The following is a 24,939-nucleotide window of genomic DNA, read 5'->3' as shown; positions in this document are numbered from 1 at the left end:
CACGGGGGCAAGCTGGCCGGGGGGGGCCGCTGCTCGGGGACCGACTGGGCATCGGTCAGCGGGTGGTGAACAATTGCACTGTGCATCGCCTGCTTTGTATATTCTATTGTATATTCTATTATTATTATTATTTTATTTCATTTATTAAACTGTTTTTATCTCAACCCACGAGTTTTTCTCACTTCTACTCTTCCAATTTTCTCCCCCATCCCACCGGGGTGGCGGGGGGGGAGGACTGAGTGAGCGGCTGGGTGGTACTCAGTTGCCGACTGAGGTTAAACCACAACAGCTCTTTTTTCCAGTTTTGAGGCTCTTTCCTGCACTTACGCAGTGTCTCAATGCCCCGTGTGTAACAGGGCCACCACACCTGGATGTGGTGTTCCGGGCTTGCACCATCGGTGCTGTGCTCACGTTAACTCAGTAATCTCCTCTTTGTGTGTCTGAACTTGCAGCGATGAATCCTAGCAGATTCATCGTTATCCTGTCTTGGCAGTTGATGTATACAATACTGCAGGAAATGGACTTTCCTCTAGAGTCACTTTTTTAATTGATTTTTATTTTTTGTAGATGCTGCTTACTAGCTAGAATGAAACTTAACTGTGTTTACTTTCTCTTTTTCCTCCCATCTTCATTCTGTTTTAGATACGAAAGTCATAGGAAGAGCCAGGAGAATCTTGGGCTTTTCTCCTATTATCATAGGAAGACACATTAGAAATATCTGTATGTTGTATTTGGAAGACGTATCAAGAAATTAAGGAAGAGCTGCCTCTTCGCTTGTCTGTACAGTATACCTGCCAAGGGAAGACAACGGTGCATGAATATTAGTGTACTATACTCTCATACCAAAGATTTTATTAACTAGCTTCATCAATAATTGTGTTGCCTCAAGATGTATTCAGAATTTCAGCTATATATGTCCTTCCTTATGGGAACGGACCATTTATTTTTGTAAATGCTTATTTTAAAATATTTATCATTTGGATAAAAAATATTTTTAATACAAACTTTAGAATGATATCCTAAGTGATCATGGGTCTTAAGCCATGTTTGCATTCGTGTTTTATACTGGAATGAAGGATCACAACTATTTAAAGAATGCGAGCCCGTCTTTTGTGATAATTTAAGAAAAGCACTTAAAAAACCACATGCACTCAAAGCCTTACTAAGAAACGGATCTCCATCTCAGGATTCTCTGTTTTGTCTAGATCCTTTGTACTTACTGCCTGAGCTCAGGTGGGCACTGGCACCTACGAAGTTTATCAGGGCCAGTTACCTTTGTGTACGCCTAGTACTTGCCGTATTTTCTACTTCTCCTGTTCGTGCCTCATCTCGGCCTGCCTTGTTCCCGTTCACGCTCAGCTGTTGGCCGTGGTTTGAATGCGCTGGAGCTGGTGCAGACTGGTTCCCAGCACACAGAGGGTCCCAGGGACTGGAATGTCTGATCTGAAGCATTTGAAACTACCAAGAAAACTTTTCAGATTTATTTCGCTTTTCCTTTTCCAGTGAAGTGTTTTGCAGTCTGTATGTCTAGGAAACTGAAGTAATCCAAGATGTTTTGCAGGGACTTAAGTGCCATGATGTGGGGCGCTTTTTATGGCCAATAAATATGTATACTTACTTGAAGAGCATGAGGTTGTTCATAATGTCATTTGATGATGTTATGTTTTTCTTCTCTGAGTTGAAACCTGAAAAACTTGCAGAAACCATCGTTAAGACTAAAATTCTTGAGGGAGATGCAGGGAGTCAGGGCTGCAAGTGAAGCAGCTTGGGGTTTCTTAGCTTGATGAACCCAACCTTGCTCCTGCCTGGCTTTCCTCTTCCAGGTGGGAGGCGCAGTAGTTCTGAACTGGCTGTGAGAAATGACATTTTCAGTGGGTAGTTCTTCAGTTACCCGCTCAAGAGCGTTAAGGAGCTTGGGGAGACCATGGCCCTGTACTTGGTGAGAACGATGCTTTGTGGGTCTTCGTTCACTGACTGAATGAAGAGATTTCCAGATCAAATCAAATGTCACCTGAATAAAAGCTGCAGCTGCATCACAAGTTACCATGCACTGGAGGATCCCATGTGAAATTTTAAGTCATTTGGAGTGGTTTTCTCAAAACAGTCAGACTGAAAATTGTCTTCCAGCTTTAGGCTTCATTCATGCTATAAAAATGTCATCTTCTCCAAAGTAAACCGTCTTGTGATAACTGTATGTCCTTCCAGGACAACACTCACCTGAGGTAGTAGCAAGCATATAGTCCAGAGGAGGAATTGAGTACAGGGCCAGATTTTCAAATAAAAGACCCAAAGAGTATTTGCGGGAAACGTCTTGAGAGACGAAAAAGGGCTCAGAGGACCCTGATTTTACTCTTCTGATAAAATGTTTTTACCTATGGCATTGGAGTGTGGTTGGGACACGAGCCGACCCCACGTAGAGGTAGCCAGTGTCTTCGTTAGGTCAAATCTCAAGAACAGACGGTGCGTCTTTGTGGTCGTCGCTGGTGTGAGTGCAGCTCATCTGGAAACGCCCAAGTGAAATGAAACGGGCTACAGGGATAACACCGCAACCAGACTGTGCGTCGGCACCAGCTATTTGGTTCCGTATTTATTCTGACTCTGGGAAGGCGAGCTCCCAGTTGCTGGCTTTACACTGCTAACGGTGCCTCCACCACGGTGCCAGCCCCGTTAAAGCTGCCTTGGCTATTTTTACGCAGCTGCAGCCGCTCCTTTGACTGCAGAGCCAGCGTTTCCCTAACAGCTCCCCCGGTGTAACTGTGCAGCGCTCGACGGAAGAGTTTTCTGCGCAGACAGGCAGACGTACCCCAAGATCAGCAGCGGGCCAAGGGATGTTACAAACACCGAACAGCCCGATTGCTGCAGTGTGAAACGTGGAATGAGACAAATGCCGTGCGAACAGAATAACACCCAGCAGAGCAGTTTATTTAGACTTCTTTTCCCCTGCCTCCACCCCACCAGCTCTTGCGTCTCTTCGATCTAATCTCCACGGGGACTCTTATTAGGCAGAAAACGGTGACGGAGCTGAGCGCGTTTCCTACAGAACTGGCTAACCGCGAGGCTCTGCTGCCCTTGTTACACAACGATCTGCTGTTGTGCTGCCTTCCATCTTGGGAAGTGCTTTAATTATAGTCTGTTGTTTTCTCTCTGCCTTGCCTTGTGTTTAAGGTGACAACAGGTTGGTTTTTCTCTCCAGCAAACCAGCTCTAATTTATAACATTTGAAATGAAATGTTCCTTTCCCCACTGCTGCTTACGTCCTACAGCAGCCCCTTTTTCAGGAACGAGAAAAAATACCTCTGAAATCTAAAGGCATTTAAAATCTTTGCCTTGAAGCCAACTTTGAAACCTCATTAGAGGAACAGTATTCCATTTTGCACAAAAAAACATTATTCAAAGTAATCACAACAGTCGCATCTCATTTTAAAGCAGAAACAGAGGCTTTACTGTTGCTAGGCAGGTTCTTTCTGTTTAGATTATCCACCGTGTTACCCTTTGAATAACAGGTTGCAAATTGTTGTGAGCTGTGACTGAAACCTACAGAAGTTACCGGTGCCTTATTTAATCTGAAGGTGAGGTTCTGCTGTGCTTACTGCTTCAAGGATGCCTTGCAGTGCCAGGAGCCCTCTCGGGTCGATAAAACTGCCCCAGGAGCGCGCGGGCTGTGCAGTAGGACGTGGTCCTCCCAGTTCCTTAAACCGAGTGGCTTTCTTGAGCCTTGAGAACCATACGGAACAGGAAAGTTTACTAAAGGCTATGGCTATATTTCTTCCCTTTCTGAGGTCGCTTGAGATGAGGATGCCTCTTGGGGGGGGGGAAATCCAGGATGAGCTATCCCCAGGGTTAGGGCTGGGAGGAGAGAGGAAGAATGAGCCTTGGTTCATCCCAGGGTTGTTAGTTAAAGGGCCTGACAGCAAAGAATAGAAAATCGTCTGTTCCTTTATTAGTGCTAGTTTTTAATTTAAAAAGTAAAAGTGAGGCTAGCTATAAAATTGGCATGTGCATAGGTTGGGAGACATTCTTTTTCTTGGAAGATTTTTCTGTCACGAGCAAATACCGAGGTTTAATACACTTCTCCACAAGCGCATCTATGCAGCACATGGAGAGAGCAGATGAAGTGATAGTTCCATCCTCGGTTCCTGGAGGAAGCCCGTATGTACCTGCCTGGTAGTCGGGTCCTTCTAGGCAAGCGGTGTTACTTACTTGGAAACAAATCAAGTAGGGTCTTGGATGAGCCTGTCTAGCTGCAGAATTCCAGCTTCCCTGTCAAGTCAAGAATAGCTTGGTGTTTGCTGCTGAAACTGTACTGGTATTTAGGGGTGTGCTTTACTTTATGTGCAGGGAAGTTGTCCTGGCCGTGTAAAATTCAGTAGGTGGTTACACGTGCAGAGGGTAGAGGCCGTTCTGGTGAACGCCGTGGTTCTTGTGCTGCGGACAGTAAATGCACGGGAGCTAATAAAAAGCAGCCATGTTTTCAACATACCCTCTCTCACCTTGTGCAACTCTCGTTGAAGAAGTGAAATGTTTGCTTTTCCCTGCAGCATAAGCAGCGTTGTGCCTTTAGCGGCATTATGGGCTGAGGAGCCAAGCAGCTATTGCACGAGTGATGCTCTCCTGGAGGGCTGTGGTCTCTGGAGGGTGGGAGCGTGCAGGTTATCGAGCAGCTGGCTCCCCTGCCAGCTTAGACTGCGCTCTGCAGCGAGTGCCTCGCACACGGACTTGCTGCAGCTCCCGCCAGGGACCGTCCCCCTTCGCTGCTGCGCTGCTTGTGTGTGAATCCGAGGGGAGGGAAGGGGGGGTGAGCTCTGCACTCTTCAGCCTGGAGGACTCCTGATACCTCGCCAAAAATCGTCTTCCTTCCCTGTTGGTTTTCTTATGAACGGGCTTTTTGATGTAAAGCAAAGCTGAACTGCCTCTGGTTGTCTTGGTGGCAATGTCGGGGCTATCTAGCTTCGAGGACAAGAGTTAGCCGGTGTGATAACCCCCTAAGCAGAGCGCGCAGGCAGCTGCCCCGAGCCGTGTAAATCGTTAAGGCAGAGAGTGATGGGGCCATCTGCGTGCAGAGAGCGCTGGGAAGCAAAGTGACAGATCATACAATGAATTTGCACAATTCCATTTAAAGACAGACTGCTATTTAAAGCACTTCAGTGAATGACGATGTGCCTGCAAGCCAGAGCCGGGATGAAGCCATGATTCATTCTGGGACATGCTGGGCTACTTCAGAGCTGCTGGCTGGAGTTTTCAAAGCTGCCGAGGCAAAGTTACTCTTTTTGTTTCTTTCACTGGTGATTTTTTTTTTCCCCTCATACTGTAATAAATGGATAACATATTTGGTCAAAATTTGCAGTTGTGGATGCTTTTCGCTGCTGTTCTGTATGCCCAAGCGTTATTCCAGAGAGGTGCCATGCCGTAGCTGTGTAATGAGCGCTGCTGTTACACTAAGAAGTGCAAACGGGTGGCTGTACTTCACAGGTCCTGTGTTCTGTAATCATTTCTCCTAACGTACGTCGTCTTGAATTCTGTAGAAATTAATGGGATTTGGTTTTTTTAATGGGGTGAAGCTGGCAATTAAATTGAAATAAAATCTGTACTGAGAAAAAAATGCTGCTGTTTTTCTTGTAGTTAATGCTTTGCACTTCCTTCCAGACGCACCCCGCAACGTGTTGCCCTCCCGTGGCTGCTGTCTGCCGACTGATTCCCTCCTGGTCTCTGCTCTGTGATGGTTAAAGTTTTGTTTTGGGTAGTTGTGGCAAGATTTTTAACGTTTTCATCTGCTTTCAAAAGTCTTTGCAGTTTTTCTGCTTAACTTGTTCAGTGATCTGAAGTTAAACGGGACGCATCGCTGCGAAGACTGGGTGTCTTTTGGTGAAGCCCCGACTTTGTGTCGTTTTGGTAGTCCGATGGATCATTGCCCATCAAGACGGGCTTGGAGGCCTACCTCTTCTTGGTATAAAGTGACTTTGACACGAGACTGATTTTAAGGGTTACTTTGACCACCCAAAAAGGGACTTTAGGTAGGAAAACCATGCAGACACAGTTGTTACTGGCCTGTTCTTTTGGGTAATCTTTGAAGGGGAATCTGCTGGCCCAGGTGCTGCTATGGGCAGTGTTAAGGATCCTACCAAAGCAACGTGTTGCTGTAGCAGGAGAAGCTTCAGGGGGAGTCGCTGCCCCGCAGCCTGGATTGCATCCCCTGCTGCAACACTGTCTTCGGGGGCCAAGAGGAACCCCAGAGCCTCGGCGCCTTCCCATAGCGGGTGAAACACTGTTAAACAGGAGCTTGGTTGTCAGCGTCACCGGAGGATGATCTGTTGTTGAGACAACTGTTGGTCAGCAAGAGAGATCCTCCTGATCCTTTGCCCTCCCTTGGAGTGTCTCTGCCTGATGAGCTGGAACGAGAGCCTCTTCCCCCTTTCCTACTGGCTGGCGTGTGGCTCTTCGGGGGAAGAGGGAGAGGAGCAGCTTTTATTACCGGGAGGACATGCTTGCCTCCGTGCTGAGCAGGCATGTGGTGCCCAGACCCTCTGCCACTGCAGCAGAGGTCTTGCGCCTGGTGCCAGGAGAAGGGACCGGCACAGAGCTTTTCTCCGTGGACGTCATCAAGGTTTTGATGTGAGTGAAAAACAGCTCGATTAAGCCACAAAACTGTAGGATTTGGGGGAGGGGGTAGTTTTCATTACAGCTTCAACTCGTCCGCTTCATAGGGACGTTATTGATGCCAAATGCAAAAGAAACCAGCGGCTGGAGATGAGGCAGGTATGCAGCAGCATCGCGCCGTTTAATTCAGTGTAGCTGTTTTGGCATAAAAGAGCATTTCAGGTGAATCCTTTCTCTTTTGGAGCACAGGGCACTATACGCTGTGGTCACAAGGAGAAGCTTTCTGCCACGTTGCCGTTGATAAATCTTTAATAACACTGTGCCTAGTAAAGCAAAAACCTTTCGTACTGGGTCTGTGCTTTGTGAGCTGGTAACAGGGGAAGTCAGATGCCAGCAGCCGAGTGCCACAGCACCTGAAGTCTGAATAAATAACTGGCAAGATGTGTCCTCACAACGCGACTTATATCAAGTCCTCTCTTTCCAATAGCAAAATATTTCATCACGCTCGAGTGGGGTTTTTTTTCCTTTTCTTTTAAGCCCAGGTTTTACCTACCCTGGGGGTTTCACAGCGCCCAAGCCCCGCGGCCCCTGTCCGGAGGGTGCTCCCTGCCATCCAGCGTCTGTCTCAGAGGCGCCGGCACCGCCGCAGCACTGACTCCAGCAATGGCCCCGGACGGCAGCACTGCCCGGTCCCTGCGGCTGCCTCCCTGCTGAACGCCACAGCTCTGCATTAACAGAAAGGGAGATATCTAAGATTATTTTCCACTGTCTGCACTGCTAATTCGTACTAAAATCTGCTAGGAGAGGTTGAAAATAGGATGCCTGTGCCTCTTAAATGTTCCTGATCCGTAATGGTTGTGGACAGCTGGGTTACGCTTCTCATCTCTCTGTGGAGGAAAAAATACCACCCACTGAGACTGAGATTTCCAAATCCTCGCGGGGCTGAGAAGCACACTGGAAATCTTTGGAAGAGCTGGGTTACCCTGCTCCCATGGCTGCCCGGGGAAAGCTCAACCCTCTGTCCCTCTCCCACCCCTCCCATGTCCCAGGGTGACCTTTCCACTTGCCTGGGTGTTTCACTTTCAATAAAGATTTGTTAAGAAGGTTCCCAAGCACAAAGTGGATTCCGGATATTTTCAGAGAGGGAGAAGAGGCAAAAAAATCTGCGCTCTCCATCCTACCAATTCCAGCTTGGGGCTTGTCCTCGCCTGGAAGGACAACACGTTTCTGAAATTCACAGGTGTCAAAACCAAAGGGTTGCTCCTGAGCAGAGGTGGTGCTTCCTGCCCCTTTCTCCTGTCAGACAAGCCGGCAGGAGGGCACAGAGCTGCCCGGCCCCCGCTACGGTGGGGTACGGTAACCCAGGCCCCGGGCTGGTGCTCAAGATGCTGGGACGGGGGAAACAAGGGGCGGCACAAGAGAGACAGGCACCGTGCTGCAATAACCAGGAGCGAGCGACGATAGCTCTACTCTCACGCTTTTCCCTGCACACCGAGAGGAAAACCCAGAATTCATCACTACTTTCAAGCGCAAAATCGAACCCGTTGCGCACAGATGAGCACTGACCAGCCAGCGGCTGTGCTGGACGCTTCTAGATGTGCTACGGACTCCAAATGGGCACCTTCGTAGACTCTTGGTAGCTTTTGCTCTCTGCCTCGCACCTTACACAAGCTGGCTGTGTTCTGGTGGATTAAGGGTCCTGCAGAGGGGACGTTCTTGTCCCATCGCTGCGAGCATGGGGCTGGACCAACTTTGGAATCCCTCACCTGGAGGGTTTATAAGGCGAGTACAGGAGCTTCTTCTCCCACCCTTAAATCACATACCCCTCCACGCCTGCTTTGCTTTAGTTTTATGGCGTTTTATGGTTAAGCAGCAAGGTGCAGTTAGAGCCTGCGGAGGTGAGACGAGGCTCATCCTTCACTCTGAGATCCCACGTGTGCTTCTTTGGAGCTGGCTCAGAGTCACCCTGATTTATCCCTGCTGCTTTTTGCTGCTCTGGAAGAACTCCATCCTGCCAGGAGGTAGGAAGATAGTTTAGGGCAGGTGGGAACCAAATTCAAAATCCAGGTATAGCAGGTAAAATGATAGCAGAAAATAATAATTATTAATAATAATAATTTAGATAGCAGTTTTCTATGAAAGAGTTGCAAAGGCATCTTTCAGGGTATTCCCAGGCAGGGAGGCACAGGAGAAACTGTTCTGGACTAGAACGGAGTCATTAAGAAAACAAGTAGGAAGGAAATTCCTCATTCAGAGCTGGATGAAATTCAGCCCTGGATGAGTCTAGGCTGGTCCTGACTCTGGGAACACGAACAAGACGACTCGTCATTCCATCACACCCTGTCTCTGCAAGGGAAGGGGATATGCAAATTAAACAAAACAGTAACGGTGACATCAGGTTTAAAGATGCCGGCATCTCTATTTGATAACCGTGGTGCCTTCAAGATGCCATGATGAGACCCACCAGCGCGGCTGTGGGATGTGGGGCTTTCAAACCTGGGGGTTTTAATCAGCATGGAGAAAAAAGAGCTTTTACAGACTGTGAAGGAGAATACTGACCCACACAGGCCCGTCCGTGGTGGCTTGCTCTCACGCTGCCCCTTTAGCGCACCTCGTACAGTTTGATTTTGTTAAGTCACATTCCCAGAATTTGAATCTCCACGAGCGATGGAGAGGCCTGGGGGGGAAATACAGTCATTTCTTCCCTGAACAATGCTCTCCCTGGCATGCCTGATGAATCACATTTCCTGACACAGAAAAAAAGAAATCCGGTTTCAGGGTAAAGACACGTAGCTGTCTCCCTCCATAGCTTCCACAAGTCCAACACACATGTGAAACATAAGGCCTTTCCAACGCTTTAAATTATTTTCAACCTTGATGCCAGAAAACTGGGGTAATGTTGGGTGGTGAAGAAACCAATTTGTTCTCAAATATTTTTGGCACCAGTGAAAATGGTTGGCAATGTTTGAGGAGTCCTGGTGCGGCGCTTCGTACCATGGCACCAGATTTACCACTCACCTCCCAACTGATTAAAACCTGTACCATAAAAAGGGGGTTGGGGCTGCCTCTGAGCTGGAAGATCGGGAAACGGAGGAGGAGGAGTGGAAGCCATCATGAAGGAGGCTGGAAGAAAAAGTAACCAGAGTTTTTCCCGTCTCCGTTTCTGACAAAGCCCAACTTGCCTGATGAGCAGGCATTGGAAAGTGTCTGTTCCCAGGTGGGGAGCTGTGGTACTCTCTGTGGGAAGGCAGCCAGGTTATTAAACAGTTCTCATTATGAAATAATCCAAGGGGAGGGAAACTATCCATGAAAACAGACCTTCACTTCAATAAACTGCGTCGAAGGAGAGAAGTGACTTCAAAATAATCCATTGCATCCAAGAGCAGGGAAGGTAATTTTGTGTCACCCTGTTAGGAGGTTGGATAATAATTGGTTAGATATTATTCTTGAAAAGATTGTATTCTGTGTCTTCCGCTATTTGTCATAACGTATCCTGCAATGACGTGTCGGTGATGCTCCCGATGTCACAGCCAAGGGCCATTAGAAAAGTGGGCCGAGGCTGAGCGTGTGCATTTAATGCAGAGTAAAGAATTCAATCAGTGTGAAAATGTGAAATTCCTCCTTGCAGAAGCAGCAGCCTTTAACCACCGCATTGCCCATGTCAGCCTTTTTTGCTGTGTGTGTACCTACCGTGGCCAGGGTTTGCTCCCTGACACAGCCAAGAGCCGCCTGCTAAGGGTGTGAGCGTTTCCATCAGCCCTGCCCATGCTCCGGCCCCCCTCGCTGCCGCTGAATGTGCTCAAATGTACGGATGTGAATAAACGACGGTGGGGATAGGGGTAAAACTCCATAGCACGGCTGACACATCACCCCTGCAGCCTTTGGACTCAGTCCAGCCTCCGGTGGAAAAAATCTGCTCGAAGAGCCTGCTGTGGCCATGCAGTTATTCATCTCTTCCTCAACGCTTTCTCTCACCTATTTTAATTTATTTCTTGCTCTAGTAATGTCTTGTCTTAGCTTTTGACTCTGGTCCAGCCTGGTTGATCACCTGCGAACATTAAAGGGCCGCAGCAAGACCCCTACATGACACTAGGGTGAATGGGGTCCTCCCTTTAAGGAGCTGAGGTCGGCCCCTCTCCTGCTCCTTATATATTTCAGCTGTAAAGCTGCGACCTCTCCTTTTTCCAGGGGAGAAAGAGAGCCTGCTCCTCAGACATGTAGCTTTCCGAGCGGTGGGAATTTGGGACACAGCAAACTTTCTTCTCTTTTGCCTGCTTCCAAGTGGGTAGTTAGCTCGAGCTTAGTAGTAGTCCCGAGGTGGAGTTTGCCTACTTTTCAAGGCTTTTGACCATGGCGCCTTGCGCTGTTGTATGTGAAAGCTTCTAGAATCAAAATGAAGAGCTGAAATGTTATTTCATGAAGGAGAACATCGTCTCATTTCCCATCGCTGCGGGAGGCTTCTTCCAAGATACATACTGTCCTCTGGGGCAGTTCCTTGGGGCAAAATCTGCGTCTGAACGTACTGGCGTTGTGGTCTTCACAATGCACGAACTTCACTTTAAGGTCATTAATATGTGTATATTTAAGTGATGTTAGCCATGTTTGTTTCTACCAGAAAAAAAGTCATTTACAAATAGCTACCATCTGGTGGTATCTGGGGTACCAGTTGTTTCCGGACTCGCTCTAAGGGAAATGTAAAATACGCTATTCTTCCGCAGTATCCTTCCCTGGATATTGGTTGATAGTGATAGCACCGAATGGGTTGTCTTAAGAACGATACAGGACTACTTCTGCTCTGCTAGACCATTTCCCTACAGACAGCGTAGCAAAACTGCTGGGAGTATTCAGAAGCTCTTGGTTTATTATTTTTTAATTTCTTAATGGAAGCGTAGGGTTTGTGGGGCTGGCCACGCGAAGACGGGAGGCTCCACCTCTCACATCTGGATACTCTGTTTCTGTATATAACCTGCAAATCATTTCTTTAAAAGCAAAACGCTGTCATTTAGAAGCAATGTGGCTTTTTCTTGTATGCAAACAACTAAGGAGAAGGAGAGCCTGCTTCTTTTCAGTCTCAGTGCTTCTATATGCCCTGCGCTGCCTCTAACCTTATGGGAGATTTGATGATTTATTTTCAAGGAGTGGTGTGTTTAAATGTGCAGGTTATCAAAGATGAGTTATGCGTATGAAAATACACCATCAGCTTTCTTCTGAGTGTTCCCACTGCCCTGCAATAAGTAAATACACTTTCAGTCGAGCCTGTTCTCCTGTGGTTTGACAAAATTATACTGTAGAACAAGGACCAGCTTTTGACATTGTTTTTTGGGTTTGTTTGGGGTTTTTTTGAAAACACACTGTAAACTGGTGCATAAATTGGTACCACACATAGCATTTCCTGAATCAGCTAAAACTTACAATGGCAACACCTTTGGTAAGCTAGAAAATAAGCAGAGCTTAGCGCTTGGATTCTGTCACTCATTTCTGGTAACTCTTTTGTAAGTATTTGAATGATCAAGATTATCACGTTTCTTCCAGCTGTTAAGAATCAAAGAGCACCCAAGCTTTTAGGGTAACACGTAGTAACAAGCCCATGCCCCGGACCAAGGAGGTGAGTGCAGTGGCACAGGGCAGCGCACCCCCCCAGCTGACCAGTACCTACACCAAAGCGTGGCCGGCAGGGCTCAGCGCGGGAAGACGTGGCAGAAAACAGGATAAAGCATTTGTTAGACTAAATGAAAACGAGTGACCAAAACCTTCCGAAGGATAGTTGAGGGGGGAACAGTAACCGGGATTATGCTTTCTAGTTCAGCCCATTTTACGTAACACTCGGCTGCAGAATAAACTTCAGCGGTGACCTGGTTTAGAAGACAAATACTTAAAAGCCAGTTCCTGTAAATATAGTTGTTGTCACCTGCTTCAGTAAGTACAGCTACACTGAAAATGTCAACCCAGGCAGTCCTAGATGCTGAAGGGACTAATGAGAACGACCAGAGCAGCATGTGTAATTCTTACTCTGCTCAGCAGCTTATGAAACAGAAGTAAATGGATGACCTGGCATGAACCATTTCCTGAGACGGCCTGTAAAAATTCATCTCGCTTCATTATTGATGACCTCTTTTTAAGTGAAATGTTTGCCTACAACCAAGAACTCTGGAGAAGCACAGCAAACCAAAGAACCATTTAAACCAATGCATTTGTTTGCCGCCCCTAGGAGATATTCGCTAGGATTTTAAATAAGCACCCAACTTAAAAGAATAATAATCATGTGATTAAATTATTTATACTTGAAACCAACTTGCAGATGCTTTTGTCTGCTAAAAAATAAATGATGTCTGAAGGCTTCAGAGACTTAAAACACCGATTGCGTGTATGAGGACGTTTTGCAAATCTTTCTTAATCACAATAAAAGACATGGTAATAAACCAGCATCCTTTTTATTTAAAAAAAGACATCCAGTTGCAAGTTGAAAGCTGCTGATGCCCAGTACAGTCTTGCAGTCAGACGGAAGGCTTTCAGATCAGGTTTTCACATGTTTGGAACCAAAAGAAGAGACCAGGCTCTCTGAAGTTGCAAGTATCTCTGTTGTGATGCTTCAGTCACACTTTCAGGAGCTCAGGGGGCAGAAGGGCTCCCGGGGGTTTTCTTCTTGTTGTTCTGAGCCTGGCTCTGGCAGACTCGAAGTGAACAGGCTCCTACCCCCTTAATGCCGACCTACACATCCAGCTCTTGGCACCCAACAGTGTGTTCAAGCTTGAAGTATTTTTTCTTTCCCTCCTGTATGTCCCAAAACCTGTGTCTTGCGAAGTCCATTGGAATCTGTAGCTGACAAGTCATCGCCTGGTGAGCGTCCCCTACCCTACTGCTCTGGATCCAGTTAGTTCCACAAGCCGCTGGGAGATGGGATATGCAAGCCGCCGTAGTTTCTGTTGGACAACAGCTTAGCAGTAAAGATGCTATAAGAACAGCTATTATATTTTTCAGGAGAAACCTACTGTAACAGCTTGTTTGCTTGAGTGACCTGAAAAATTATGGCCCGGTAATGAAGGGAATAAAATGGGAAAAGACCTGGTATGTCTGTACTGCAACCCCCTCTGACGGCTTTCAAGTGTTTCAGTGCAAGACAAACACAATCATGCTCATACGAGAGGGCCGCGGCAGTTAAGGAGCACAGGAACGGAAAGCTACATTCAAAATTGGGCCAAATCACCACCAAGTATAAATACTGTAAACATCAGTAGAGCCTGGGCGTCTGTTTGCATCTGCCTTTAGGGTAGTAAGGACAAGTCAAAAAGTGAGAGGATTAGCTAAGTGCCAGAAACACATTTCTTCCTATTTTTATGTCTTGCTTAAAAAACTAGAAAGATGCAAATCTGGCACTGAAAAATACCTAATATTCATACCTGAGTTAAAAGTAACTACCTTTTGGATGGGTTATGTATTTGGGACGACACAAAGCAACTCCTTCAGACACCTAGCTTAGGTACAAAGTTTCCTGTGCAGAAGAGAGGTAGATGCCTCCAGAGAGCCTCTCCAGACTGAATCAGATGCACAGACGGGCAAATACTGCAGTGAGTAAAAAGGTGAAAGGTAACAAAGGTGGTACATTCAAGAATCGTATCAAAATTCCTGCCCGATGTTGAGCCACAGACAAATTTCATGCTTGGAAGGGCTCTGCCTACAGCCGCTTATTTTCTCCAAAAGAAAGGTTTTTACGGTTTTCAGCACTGCTATTTGGCCAGTCAATTCATTACACTACAGCATCGGAACTGCGATAACACAAGTATGTAGGAATAGTCCTTCAACAGTTCGCTGGTTTGTAAAAAATAAATAAGGAAAATTGTCCTGAGTACCTCATTCAGAACTTGTTCTGAGCTACGTTTAAATTAGGAGCACACGCGCAATTGAAACCATTGCTTGCTAGATACTGGTTAAATACGTGTTCAGTTGGAGATGAAGCAACGAAAGACAAATTAAAAAATAAAAAAGAATGTCTATTCCGTTACTAATCACACAAGTTTCTGATTTGTTTTCTCTTAGTAATTCTTACAGCACATATAAATGAAGATATGGTACATCAATGGGCCTTGAGACATAACTAACGAGAAACGTGATCAATAAAAATTGTAAATGAGATGAGACACATGGAAGTCAAACTTCTATTAATATGTGCAAGAGAGCATTTAAAAATTGACAGTAAGGAAATGTATTAGTACAAACCTGCATCTACAAGTAAGCACACTCTAGAAAACTGGGATTTTTCTGATCGCAGATGTGATACTTTGGAAATCAAAAGACTGAAATGTTTTTCTTGTAGAAATTTTTATAACCTACACCATTACTAGCAATAGTGTATTTAGAAAAAAGTGTCAGTCCCTGAGCCAGCAGGTAAGAACCTAGAAGATATTTATATCTCTATATATATTTAAAAATAAAAATTAAAAAATTACTGATGCTTTTAGCCATAAACTTGTAAGAGTAACACAACTGCAGCAATCCATCTTGGGAAGAGAAGAGGGAAAAGTAAGTTACAGAGGGATAAACTTCTTTCACTTTGCTACTTGAATTGCTGACAGGTGCTCAGTACCAGTTAGTTTAGCAGGTAAAGCTCACCCTGTACCCTCTAGTTTTCCAGTTGGGCCTAGAAAAGGTAGCGCTTCTAACAGGGTTTCCAGAAATATATATAATGCACAGAATATGGAGTATAGATGTCAATAGTAAGAAACTATTAGCAATTAGGTTATTTGTGCCTGTGCACAAAGGAGAAGGAAATTTTAAGTGTGGTCCAGAGATGAAGAAACAGGACAAACGACTACCTGTGAGCAAAACCGGACAAAAGATAGCCTACTGTTTCTGTTTGTCTCCTCCTTGCTTTAGCTAGAGTGGAAAAAAGGAAAACAAGGCACAGCTGTCTTTGCACGCTGCAAAGGAAGGCCGCTGCTGTGCTGTGGAGTACGCAGGTTTGGTGCCAAGCGAGTGAAATAAAGGACAATGTGACCATGCCAGAACTGAAGGCCTGCCATTTCTTGCCACGCTGGAAATGACAAATTGCCACAAAACCAGAAGGCATGGAAAATGGGAAGTCCTGTGAAGTGCCGCCAGCTGATACTACCTTGTTTGATGAGCTTATGCCACTTCTCTGAAAAACAATTAATTTCTACAGAAATTGAAATGCCAATATTCCATAAAAACAATGTCCTTGAGTCAAAATCAACCTTTCCTTAGATGCCAAACAGTTTAAATATTAACACATTGGAAAATTTCAGGTGCACAAATGTGTTGGTTGTTGGAAACTTGAGAATGCTGCTCGATATGTCCAGCTTCTTCAGATTATTTTTTTTTTCTATTGTGTCCAAGTGTAACTGGCTCAAGTGCAAATGGCACCTATGGAGGAATGAATGCTTCAGGTCTCTGAAATAGAAAACAAAGATACTGAGATGTTAGTGATAACAGGAACTACAGTAAACGACAAATTTGCCTTAAAGGGGGAATTAAGTTTTCTTTGGAAAAGTGTGCGTAATAGTGAAGGTGAAGCCAGAAAATGGTGGCTACCCACTTCTCTCAGGGCTTTGAGGAGATTGTGGCAGCAGACTGAAAAAGACTTTTTTTTCAAGTTACATTCAGATGGCCGGGTGTTTTTAGCAAGGGCAATATGTACAAACGAGCAAACAACAGATGTAGCGTTCCAAAGCAATGAAGAACTTCCACATTTAACAAGTGTGGAGCAAAAAACCACAGGTCCCAGACATTTGGCCATTTTATTAAGAAACTGCATGTGTGAGAAGCATGAAGGCAGGATCACACAGCTGCTGGTTTTGTACAGATGTAAACTTGCTTTAAACATCCTTTGGTCTTGCCTCTACCTGAGGTTACATAAAACAGCTACTGTTTCTCCTTTATTGAGGCACGGCAAGTTTATTAAACCAATTTCAGCAGTAGATACCAATCACGTTTATGTATGTGAACAAATACTCTGGCTGTGCATAGCTATATGCGATATATGATATACAGCTGTATGAGCTAGTACCATCCACTAGGCAGAACCGTGTTTTATGCTCGCATGATGATCTCAGACAAGTTACATGTGACCTCATTTCTCATTTAAGACCTGGCTTTCTAACTAGAGATTCCGCAATCCCAGTCATAATTAAGCCACAGAACCCTTTGGGTTGACAGTTTATGGAGAGCAGAAGGAATAGCAGAGGAGAAACTCCAACACAAATGCTGTGAAGAGCCCCTTCTTGCCAGACGGTGCCAGCTAAGCAGTAAGACATTGCACAGAACCACTGATGTTTCTGTAAGACTTAGCCACATATGTGTGTGAAGGAAGGGGAAAGGAGACAAAGTCCATGGACAGGGGGTAGAAATTTGCAGGGGGATGCACTTTACATGTTTAAAGAGCTAACGCACAGCAATGTTCAGAAGCCAGCCTGGCATGTTAGTGCTGCCCAGAGCTGAACTGGCTTGTGACACACAAAACAGATGTCCTGCAAACTCTGTAACAGCTGCAGGGTTCTTCAAACACTTCAGTATTGAGTTCTGCCGTAGAGAAATACAGCAGTCGTGTTTGGGAAACACTGCAGAAGCAGCATCTCCTAAAAGCCAGCGAGAGATCAAAAAGGGAGCAGAGCTGGCGCTGGTACTGGGGAGAATCAGTAAGGCACCTCATTAGAGAACGCGGTACTAGTAGAGAAATAGCAGATGAAATGCGGGTGAGCTCACCCATCCAGTATCCTGGTGAGGCAAGGTGTGCGATACCTACCTTCTGGCTATTAGCTGACCGTTATATTAAGGCACTAACTGGCTTGGGATTGGATTGTCAACTCATCTTCCTCTCTACTCAGCACACATCAGTGTGATACGCAAAAACTGCTTCTCCTCTCTTCCCTCTTAAGTTTTTCTTTCACTGTATCAAAAAGAGGCGCAGCTGGGATTCTGGTATGCCACCCTGTCCATTATTTGAATTTCTTGGTGCCTATTTCAGATTCTTGTCTCTGCCTCTGTTCCTGGCTATTGTGCATGTTTTTTCCCGTGAAGACAGCTAAAATTCCAATAATCCTTCATTCAGTTCTCTTGGCTTTGCCAGTGCAATTTTGTGGTTAGTTTTTCAGTATTGTTTTAATACGTACTGCTGAGATGGACGTTCTACCTATAATTCTGATAATATCTCAGATAATCTATGTGCTCTTTGCTGCTAAAATGAAATATTTATTAGTTTATTTGTAGAGACTACGGGCAGAAAATACGATAAAACTATCTTGCTTCACTGCCAGAATTTCACAGGTTTTGGACGAAGCAGATGATTCCGCCCACACCCCGAAATAAATGAAGTTCATTCTTCATCTTCCCAGTAATTTCTTGCACTGATTTCCCCCCACGCTGTTTAGAGTCTTGATAGAATTTGGTCTGCTTTCCATTCTTGTTACATTCACCTTCAGACTAAGGGTTTAAAGGCCTTGTTATCTTCTTTCTCATGGTGGAAGGGTTTCATCTAGAAGTTAACTCAAACCTGTAATGTTACATGTATGGGCTGTCTGCATAGTAGCCAGCGTACCGTGGCTTGCCAGGAAAGTCAAGTAATTCCTTCTTCAGCAGGTCTTCTGAACGTGATTTGAGATTTGGAAGATAAAGAGCCAGAGCAATGCTGGCACACAGAGACTTAGCAGTGCTATTTTAAAAGCAGATGTTGTACTGTAGTGCTTCTTGAGCTACAAGCCTACAATTTAGGTTTATCTCCTCCCAAATTGTTCATCATAGCTATGATGCTAGGAAGATACCCATTTTGACTCCCCCAATTCCTATATTTACCCTTCTGTATAAGTAAATAACAAACTTTAAAATGCAGGTGTAGCAAACAGTATTGTTCTAAATGACCACGTGTATCAAGTAAAGTGATAGTGCACATCTTTGCGAGCTGAGTCTCCCACAAAGCAAAAGCCCTGCAGCTTGGGAGGACAGAAAAGCCACACTATCTGCATAGGAACTGAAGGGCTCCAGTGATGTGTAATATTATATGTTGGACTTAATAGCCCTAGTTACTTGGATAAAGATTAAGTCAGTGTTCATAACAGACTAGATGCAGTATACTGCAAAACTTTCTTAAAAAAAGAAGCGGCATTTGGAGGAAGCAAAACAATATTATTTCCCTTCTTGGCTTAGTCAGCAATGAGGAAAAGGAGTGGCTAAGCCACAAGGACAATCTTCACACTTCCTATGCGTGACACATGCAAGGGGCCCCTGGCAAAGTAAGATGCTGCCATCAATTTTTGAACTCTACATTTAAAAACACACTGTAATAACTTAGCAGTTCCTACCATCTTTTGCTTTTGCACTAGTCTGAAGTAAACTCATTTATCTGCAAAGGCTAGAACTGTATAGATAAGCTCGTGGCTGTTTTTAAAGCTATGCCCTAGTGTGCGCTGCATTCTTGTATGCTATGCCCTACTACCTTATGGTGCAGAGAGACCACACTCACCTTGTACTTACTGTCTTGACGCTGACTCAGCAATTGGCTTCTGCACTCCAAAGGCAGTGATAAAAATATTCACAACTACTATAATGAATACTAGTCCAGTTGCAAGGTTGTTGAGGAAATCCAGCTTTCCATGTTTTGCAGGGTTGTTAAGGTCATATTTTACTTCAAAGAGAAAGGGAAAAAAAAGTTTTAATTATATGTATATTTCAAAATCCAGAATAAAAGTCTTCGCTACTCATGTAGTTCAAGAGTTGCTCTTACTCTGAGCTATTTGCATCAGTCATACTTAAAAGGGAAGTAAGATTCTGCAGTGTCAGTAGAAGTGCTAAGATCTTTAACCACAAGGAGCTTATTAGCTTCCAGTAATTAGCATCTAATCTCTGTGGATGCACATGGGAAGTAATAGATACACAAACATTACTAGAAATCTTCTGAGTTCTTGATCTTTTGGAACCTAGTTTTGTTGCAGACTTTAAGCATTTAAAAATTATTTCAGTCTTGAATACATGAAGCTTGAAGCCCAGACAGAACGTAATGAAGTTAAATTTCCTAGTTAAAATGCTACAGATTCTTCGCAGACAGCCCAATCTCTCTACCAGTGCTGGATTTTTTTTGTACTGGTGCCCTTCCCCAGCCGTACTCCCTGCTTTTGCACTGATTCTGTTTTTAGGAAGCAAGAGCATTATATCTGTTAAACAGAGGAAGATTTCAAAGCAGTGTAGCTGCAGTCCTTTTTACAGAGAGCATCAGCTGTGTAAACAATTTCTTTTGTTTCTTGCAGTTGTTCTTTGGGTGAACTGCTAATGGCAGTGAGGGAGGAACACACAAGGGAGATAGTATTAATTTAGTTTAAGCTTTGATTCCAGGCCTTGTGAAAACATATAAATGACTTACGCTGGAATGATAATAGACTTGATGATAGAGTAAAGCGTGTGCTTGTACAGGACAGTAAGAAGTCTGGGGGCACTTGTCTGGCATCATGCGAAACCCAAGATTTTCCTCTGTCTCTGTTCTCCTGCAGTAAGGGCTCTGCAACTCAGACCCTCTGCTAAATTTCTTTGATGCTGATGGAATGAGTGAAGATGAATTCTGGAGAGTGTTTTGAGAATGGTTTTTGTCTATTAAAAGTCCTAGTTCTTAAATGCATAGATCACTGGAGCTTGTGTGTGCATGTACAGGACATGTCAGAGAAAGTTCATACCCAACAGGTTTTTACAGCAACACAAATAAAACTCTGAGCTCCTTCTGATAGGCACATACATAGATGCGAGGCTTACGACTCTACTGCACGAGATAGATAAACTTTGTTATTTGCTTTTAACATAATGACCCTGTCAACACTGCAGAACTTAACCACAGAACCAAGACTTGCTTGTTGAAGCAGTTAAGTGGAAGTGGTGGCAAACACACTCATGATGCTGAAGTATTAAAAGCCATGTTCACTTGGTGTCCCTAATTAGGAAGTCTAATGCTGTTTTGGTTTCAAGGAATTCTGGGCGTCTGTTCAAGTCCTGTTTGCTAAAGCAGTATAGTCAAACATCACAGGCCAGTCAAAGCACTGAAGAACAGCGTGGGGGAACTATCTGAAAAGCTTAAGCTTAAGCACACCTGTGTAGGCATGAAATAATTCAAGCTCAGCAGTACTTAACCCTGAAAATGAGTTTATACATGTCTGTAAAGCATCTGGAACTACATGGACGCTTGCATCCCAACAGTACCTGGAAGGACTCTAGTACTGTCATGTGAATGAAGCTGAATAAATGAAATGGAATAATTAATTAATCCTGAAGTATGGAAGAAAAGCATTTCAGACAGTTGGTTTAAAAAAGAAAAGTCAATAAAGGCCTAACGTCTTTTGTGAGTTAAAAGAAATCATGCTCAAAAGAGAATTGTCACTTTCAGAGCTGTCCCTTTGTCCAAATAAGGGTCAGAGAAGACAAGTATTGCTTGTCACTTCAGGCGATGCTCTGAATTTTGAAGTACAATTGCAGTAATCCTATCTTTGTGATTATAGTATTTAAGATGAGGGTGTTTGTGAAAATGTTTTTAAGAACAGCTATTCTTTAAGTATTTTATTATAGTGGGATTAGATTACTATGATTTCATGCCACTTAAACTATTTCAAGACATTCTTTGCTTTTCTTCCAAAAATTTAAGATTACCAAATCACTTTCAAGGACAAGTTTGCTGAACATTTTTCAAAATGTTTTTGTGAAAGGCTCTCTTGAAGGAGGAAAAGCTTTTAATCCCTAGTAGAGAACTGGGAGAACTGGTAGCTCCTGGGATAAAACTCTGGCTCAAGGAAAGAAACTGGATGGTGGCACAGACTTTTGTTTGGACTTGTGAGAGCTGGTAAGAGGCAGAGTTTTGTGGCTGGACAGAAAGGCAAACTGTTCCTGCAGGCCAAAACTACCAAATACACATTGTGAAAAGCAAGTTCTTGCTATGATGCCTGTATCTTTGTACCTTCATATCCTATTTCCTATCTTCAGTACTTTTGACCTCAGCATGACAGCATCACTCCAACAGCATACCGCTATAAGCCGAGGGCTTTGTCACCCTCGGTACGCCAAACCTACAGCCACTGCTGACTGCAGAGCGCAGGCTGAACTCCTGATGAATCTCACTATTTGCTAAGTGGTCTGTGAACTCTACCTCAGCCCAGCCTGGGAGTTGGGGCTGCTGGGTCCTCTCTTTCCTCTCAATGTGACAAAGATAAAAATTACAGAGATGGAAGCCACTTCGGCAATGTCTGGCAGAAACAAGCATTAAAAAGCAATGTCTCAGCATATACCGAGAAATTATTGCCTGACAAAAACCAGGGAACTTGTTTACAGCCTCAAAGCCTGCTTAACTGAAACAACCACCAAGGAGATGCCTTCAGCCAAGAAACATATAAGTGTTCTGCTGATTTTTCCATTTTTCCACATCCCCCAGTATAATCAGGTTGCTCTTTCCAGTCCCTTTCTGGAATCTCCTCTGAGCCAGGACATGGATTTTGCTCTTGTACCAACTCTACCAAATGCAGAGACAGCTGTATTCTGTCTGTTTCGTAAGAAAGAAAAAAGCTACATCAGCTGCATATCAATATTACAAGCCTTATGTCTCCTGGTTTCCTAGGAACTTCCTCCTTGAACAGAAAGTTGTTTTTTCAGTTGTGCTAAAAACCGGAACACTGAAAGACTAACAGAGATGCCAAAGGTGGCACCTATAACTTAGTAAATGCCATGTGTGAACTCTGGCTATCACCTTCAAGGCTTTTCATTTACGGTAGACTTATGATCTATCATATAGTACCCATTAATTTAAAGGGAAAGATTTGAAAAAAGCTATGAGAATAAATGATCGTATATCACTAGCAAAAGAAGTGATCCATAGCTGTTTCCTACCAGTGAAGGTGTCATTTATTTCAGTGAATAATGGGGTTCAACTGATGCTGAAACCTAAACATTTCCTCTGATTTCCACAGGTATCCTTCGATCGACTCTCCAAAGTTATGGTCTAGGGTTTTGGGTGCTGCTAATGAATGTTGCAGGTTTTCAGCAACTTTGCAAAGTGCCACTGGATTCTTTTCGCATTTTGCCTTGCAAAAGCATGGGGGGGAAATATCACAGTAAGTTAAGATAGCAAAGAGAAGTATTGAAGACTTGTTTAAGGTCAAAACAGAAAACTCAGATTTCCAGAAGAGTGCTGTCTCTCCACTCTCTGTGGAGTTTTAGTTGGGCTTTTTTGGGTAATTCATGCTTAGTGATGACACTGTTTTAGAAATGAGCCTGGTTCTATAGCTACTTAGATCAATATTCTGCCTTACAGAATAAGGCAGAGGATATATGACATACGTGTGCTACTAATCTAGCAATACTAACTTAAAATACCTAATTTTTAGTGATAAGTACTGGTTCTTGTGCCTCACAGCATTGTACCTATTAATACTGAACAGCGGAACCTCTATTTTTGAGAACAGCAAAGACACTGCATTGAACTTCTGGGAACGTGAAGGTCCGTAATTCAACAAACAAGACAGAAAGGGGAGAAGGGGGAAGGCAGGGAGCAGGGAACTAATTCTGCAGCTGTCTCATTAAATGTGTCCAAAGCATGCACTAACACAACTCCTATTTGAACTCATTCTCTTGAAATGACTTCTAGCATATGTTAGGGGTGTTGCATCACATTTCTTTGGTAGAAAGTAGAAAAGGTTTCCCTAGCGATAAGCAGAATTCAAGACAATCTATTTTTAGTCCCAGGATGCTACTTGGACTGTGTTTTCGTATTATATGTCATTTCAAATTTTTTGACTGAAGTCATAGTATGTGGATAATAGATGAGGTATGTTCTTACGGTGAAATCTTGCTCCAAGTAGCCTATTTTTCTTTTTAACTTTAATTTCAGTTTAACACAGGTTTGAAAATTAACAGTAACAACTACATTTCTCCCATTCCCCACCTAGAGATTTAGGATGCTTTGAATAATTTCCTAAATTTAAAACTAAGGGGTTTTTTTTCATTATTGTCAAGCCTTTGCTATCAAACCTTTCATTTGATTGCAGAAACACAAACAAACTGAAGACAATATGCCACACCAACATGAAGATGGACATTTCAACTTTACTTCTGTTTCAGAGTTCTACGTTCACAACATATTCTTATAATATTACTTATGATATGACTGATATGGAACAAATACATTTCAGTCATAAGATTAAGTAACAGGTCTTGCCAGAAACAATATTATGAAACTGGGCAGGCTGCATGATCCTATCTGGCCTATGAATGTTTCTTTTACAGTATTTCATCATTTTCCTTCCTCCTCAGGCCTTCTGAAAAGAAAAATATTCATACTCTGGGCCAATGAGTATGAGGAAGTTGATCAAAATTGAAGATTCCACATACAGCTGCCCTTACTCCTTTTGTTGCAACATTTCTATGGTCTTAGGAGAAAACTTTAATCAATTCTGAGGTAAAGACTTTCAAATATAACAGCTTTTTAAAAATAAATGGGGAGTCTGTATACCATATCTTATATACCATCTTATAGATTGCATCCTGTAAGAAAAATACATGTCAATGGTTCTCGCTGTTGCTACATACCAAGGAATATCAGGAGCACTCCCACCATAACTTGCAGTGTGAGCGACAGGCTGATAAGAATGATAAGTGGGATGTAGAAAGAAAAAGAAGGTCCTTGCTCCATCACAGCTTTCAGCTGGGACGCATTGGCCATCAGCAGGGCAATGTCCAACATGCTCTCCGCAGCGCTCTTCTTATTTGCGTAGTGGTTGATATTCATAGGTCCATTTCGTTGAAACCACTGTGACGTTCTGCGCTAAAATTGGGAGAGAGGAAAAAGATTATTCACATCTCTCTTAATTGGTGTAGCGAGCGAGAGATCACTTGGCCCATCAACTGATTTCTGTAATCATACTGATAGAGTAATAGCGGTACTGAGACTATCAGTACATCTTTTTCACTGTTACCACTGTCCTCCATCTGACAAGGGAGCAGTAAACAGTGTCTGTACTGCGCTCCGGCAGATGCACTTTTTCCAGCTTGTAGGATCAGCCTAAACATCAGTATGAGTCTACCCTGGGAAAAGGAAAGATTGAAAAAGCTGAAAAGTTTGCACTGAGGCAAGTTGGGAGGGAAAAACCACTGCAAAACAATCAAGCAAACAACAGATTCTTGTAACTAATTTACTCCTAAAGGCATACTTTAAAATACAAATATTTATTAAATTTACCCTCTGTCATCACACATCTACATAGTTCCTTAATTACTCATAAGTCTTATTTTGAGGATACAAATACACAAATACATTAAGAGTAAGCTTTTTCTAGCTGACTTCTTTAAACCTACTTCTTAGAGACCTTTTTACTGCACA

At 43.8% G+C, this 24,939-nt stretch overlaps 2 protein-coding genes across 8 annotated transcripts in view; one reads left to right on the top strand and one right to left on the bottom strand.

Annotated features, from left to right (window-relative positions):
• Window positions 1–1,627, top strand: part of CARD19 (caspase recruitment domain family member 19) — a 23,734-nt gene extending 22,107 nt beyond the window's left edge. For all 7 annotated transcript variants that reach the window (XM_009282571.2, XM_009282570.2, XM_019472940.1 and 4 more), the window contains one exon: window positions 643–1,627. In XM_009282571.2, coding sequence (XP_009280846.1) covers window positions 643–755 — 113 coding nt within the window. In that variant the 3' untranslated portion in view covers window positions 756–1,627. The remainder of the gene's footprint in view (window positions 1–642) is intronic.
• A 13,606-nt stretch (window positions 1,628–15,233) lies between these two features.
• On the bottom strand, window positions 15,234–24,378 carry NINJ1 (ninjurin 1). Its single transcript, XM_019472927.1, has 3 exons — window positions 24,150–24,378; window positions 19,063–19,224; window positions 15,234–15,998 (listed from the first exon to the last, which is right to left on the bottom strand). The coding sequence occupies exons 1-2, from the start codon at window positions 24,346–24,348 to the stop codon at window positions 19,070–19,072; spliced, it is 354 nt and encodes a 117-aa protein (XP_019328472.1). The 5' UTR covers window positions 24,349–24,378; the 3' UTR covers window positions 15,234–15,998; window positions 19,063–19,069.
• Window positions 24,379–24,939: the final 561 nt, after the last annotated feature.

Source organism: Aptenodytes forsteri, unplaced genomic scaffold (genome assembly GCF_000699145.1).
Source record: "Aptenodytes forsteri isolate BGI_AS27 unplaced genomic scaffold, ASM69914v1 Scaffold438, whole genome shotgun sequence".
Classification (NCBI taxonomy): domain Eukaryota; kingdom Metazoa; phylum Chordata; class Aves; order Sphenisciformes; family Spheniscidae; genus Aptenodytes; species Aptenodytes forsteri.
The sequence above is the reverse complement of the archived record's forward strand: the minus strand, read 5'-3'. Positions and strand labels throughout refer to the sequence as shown.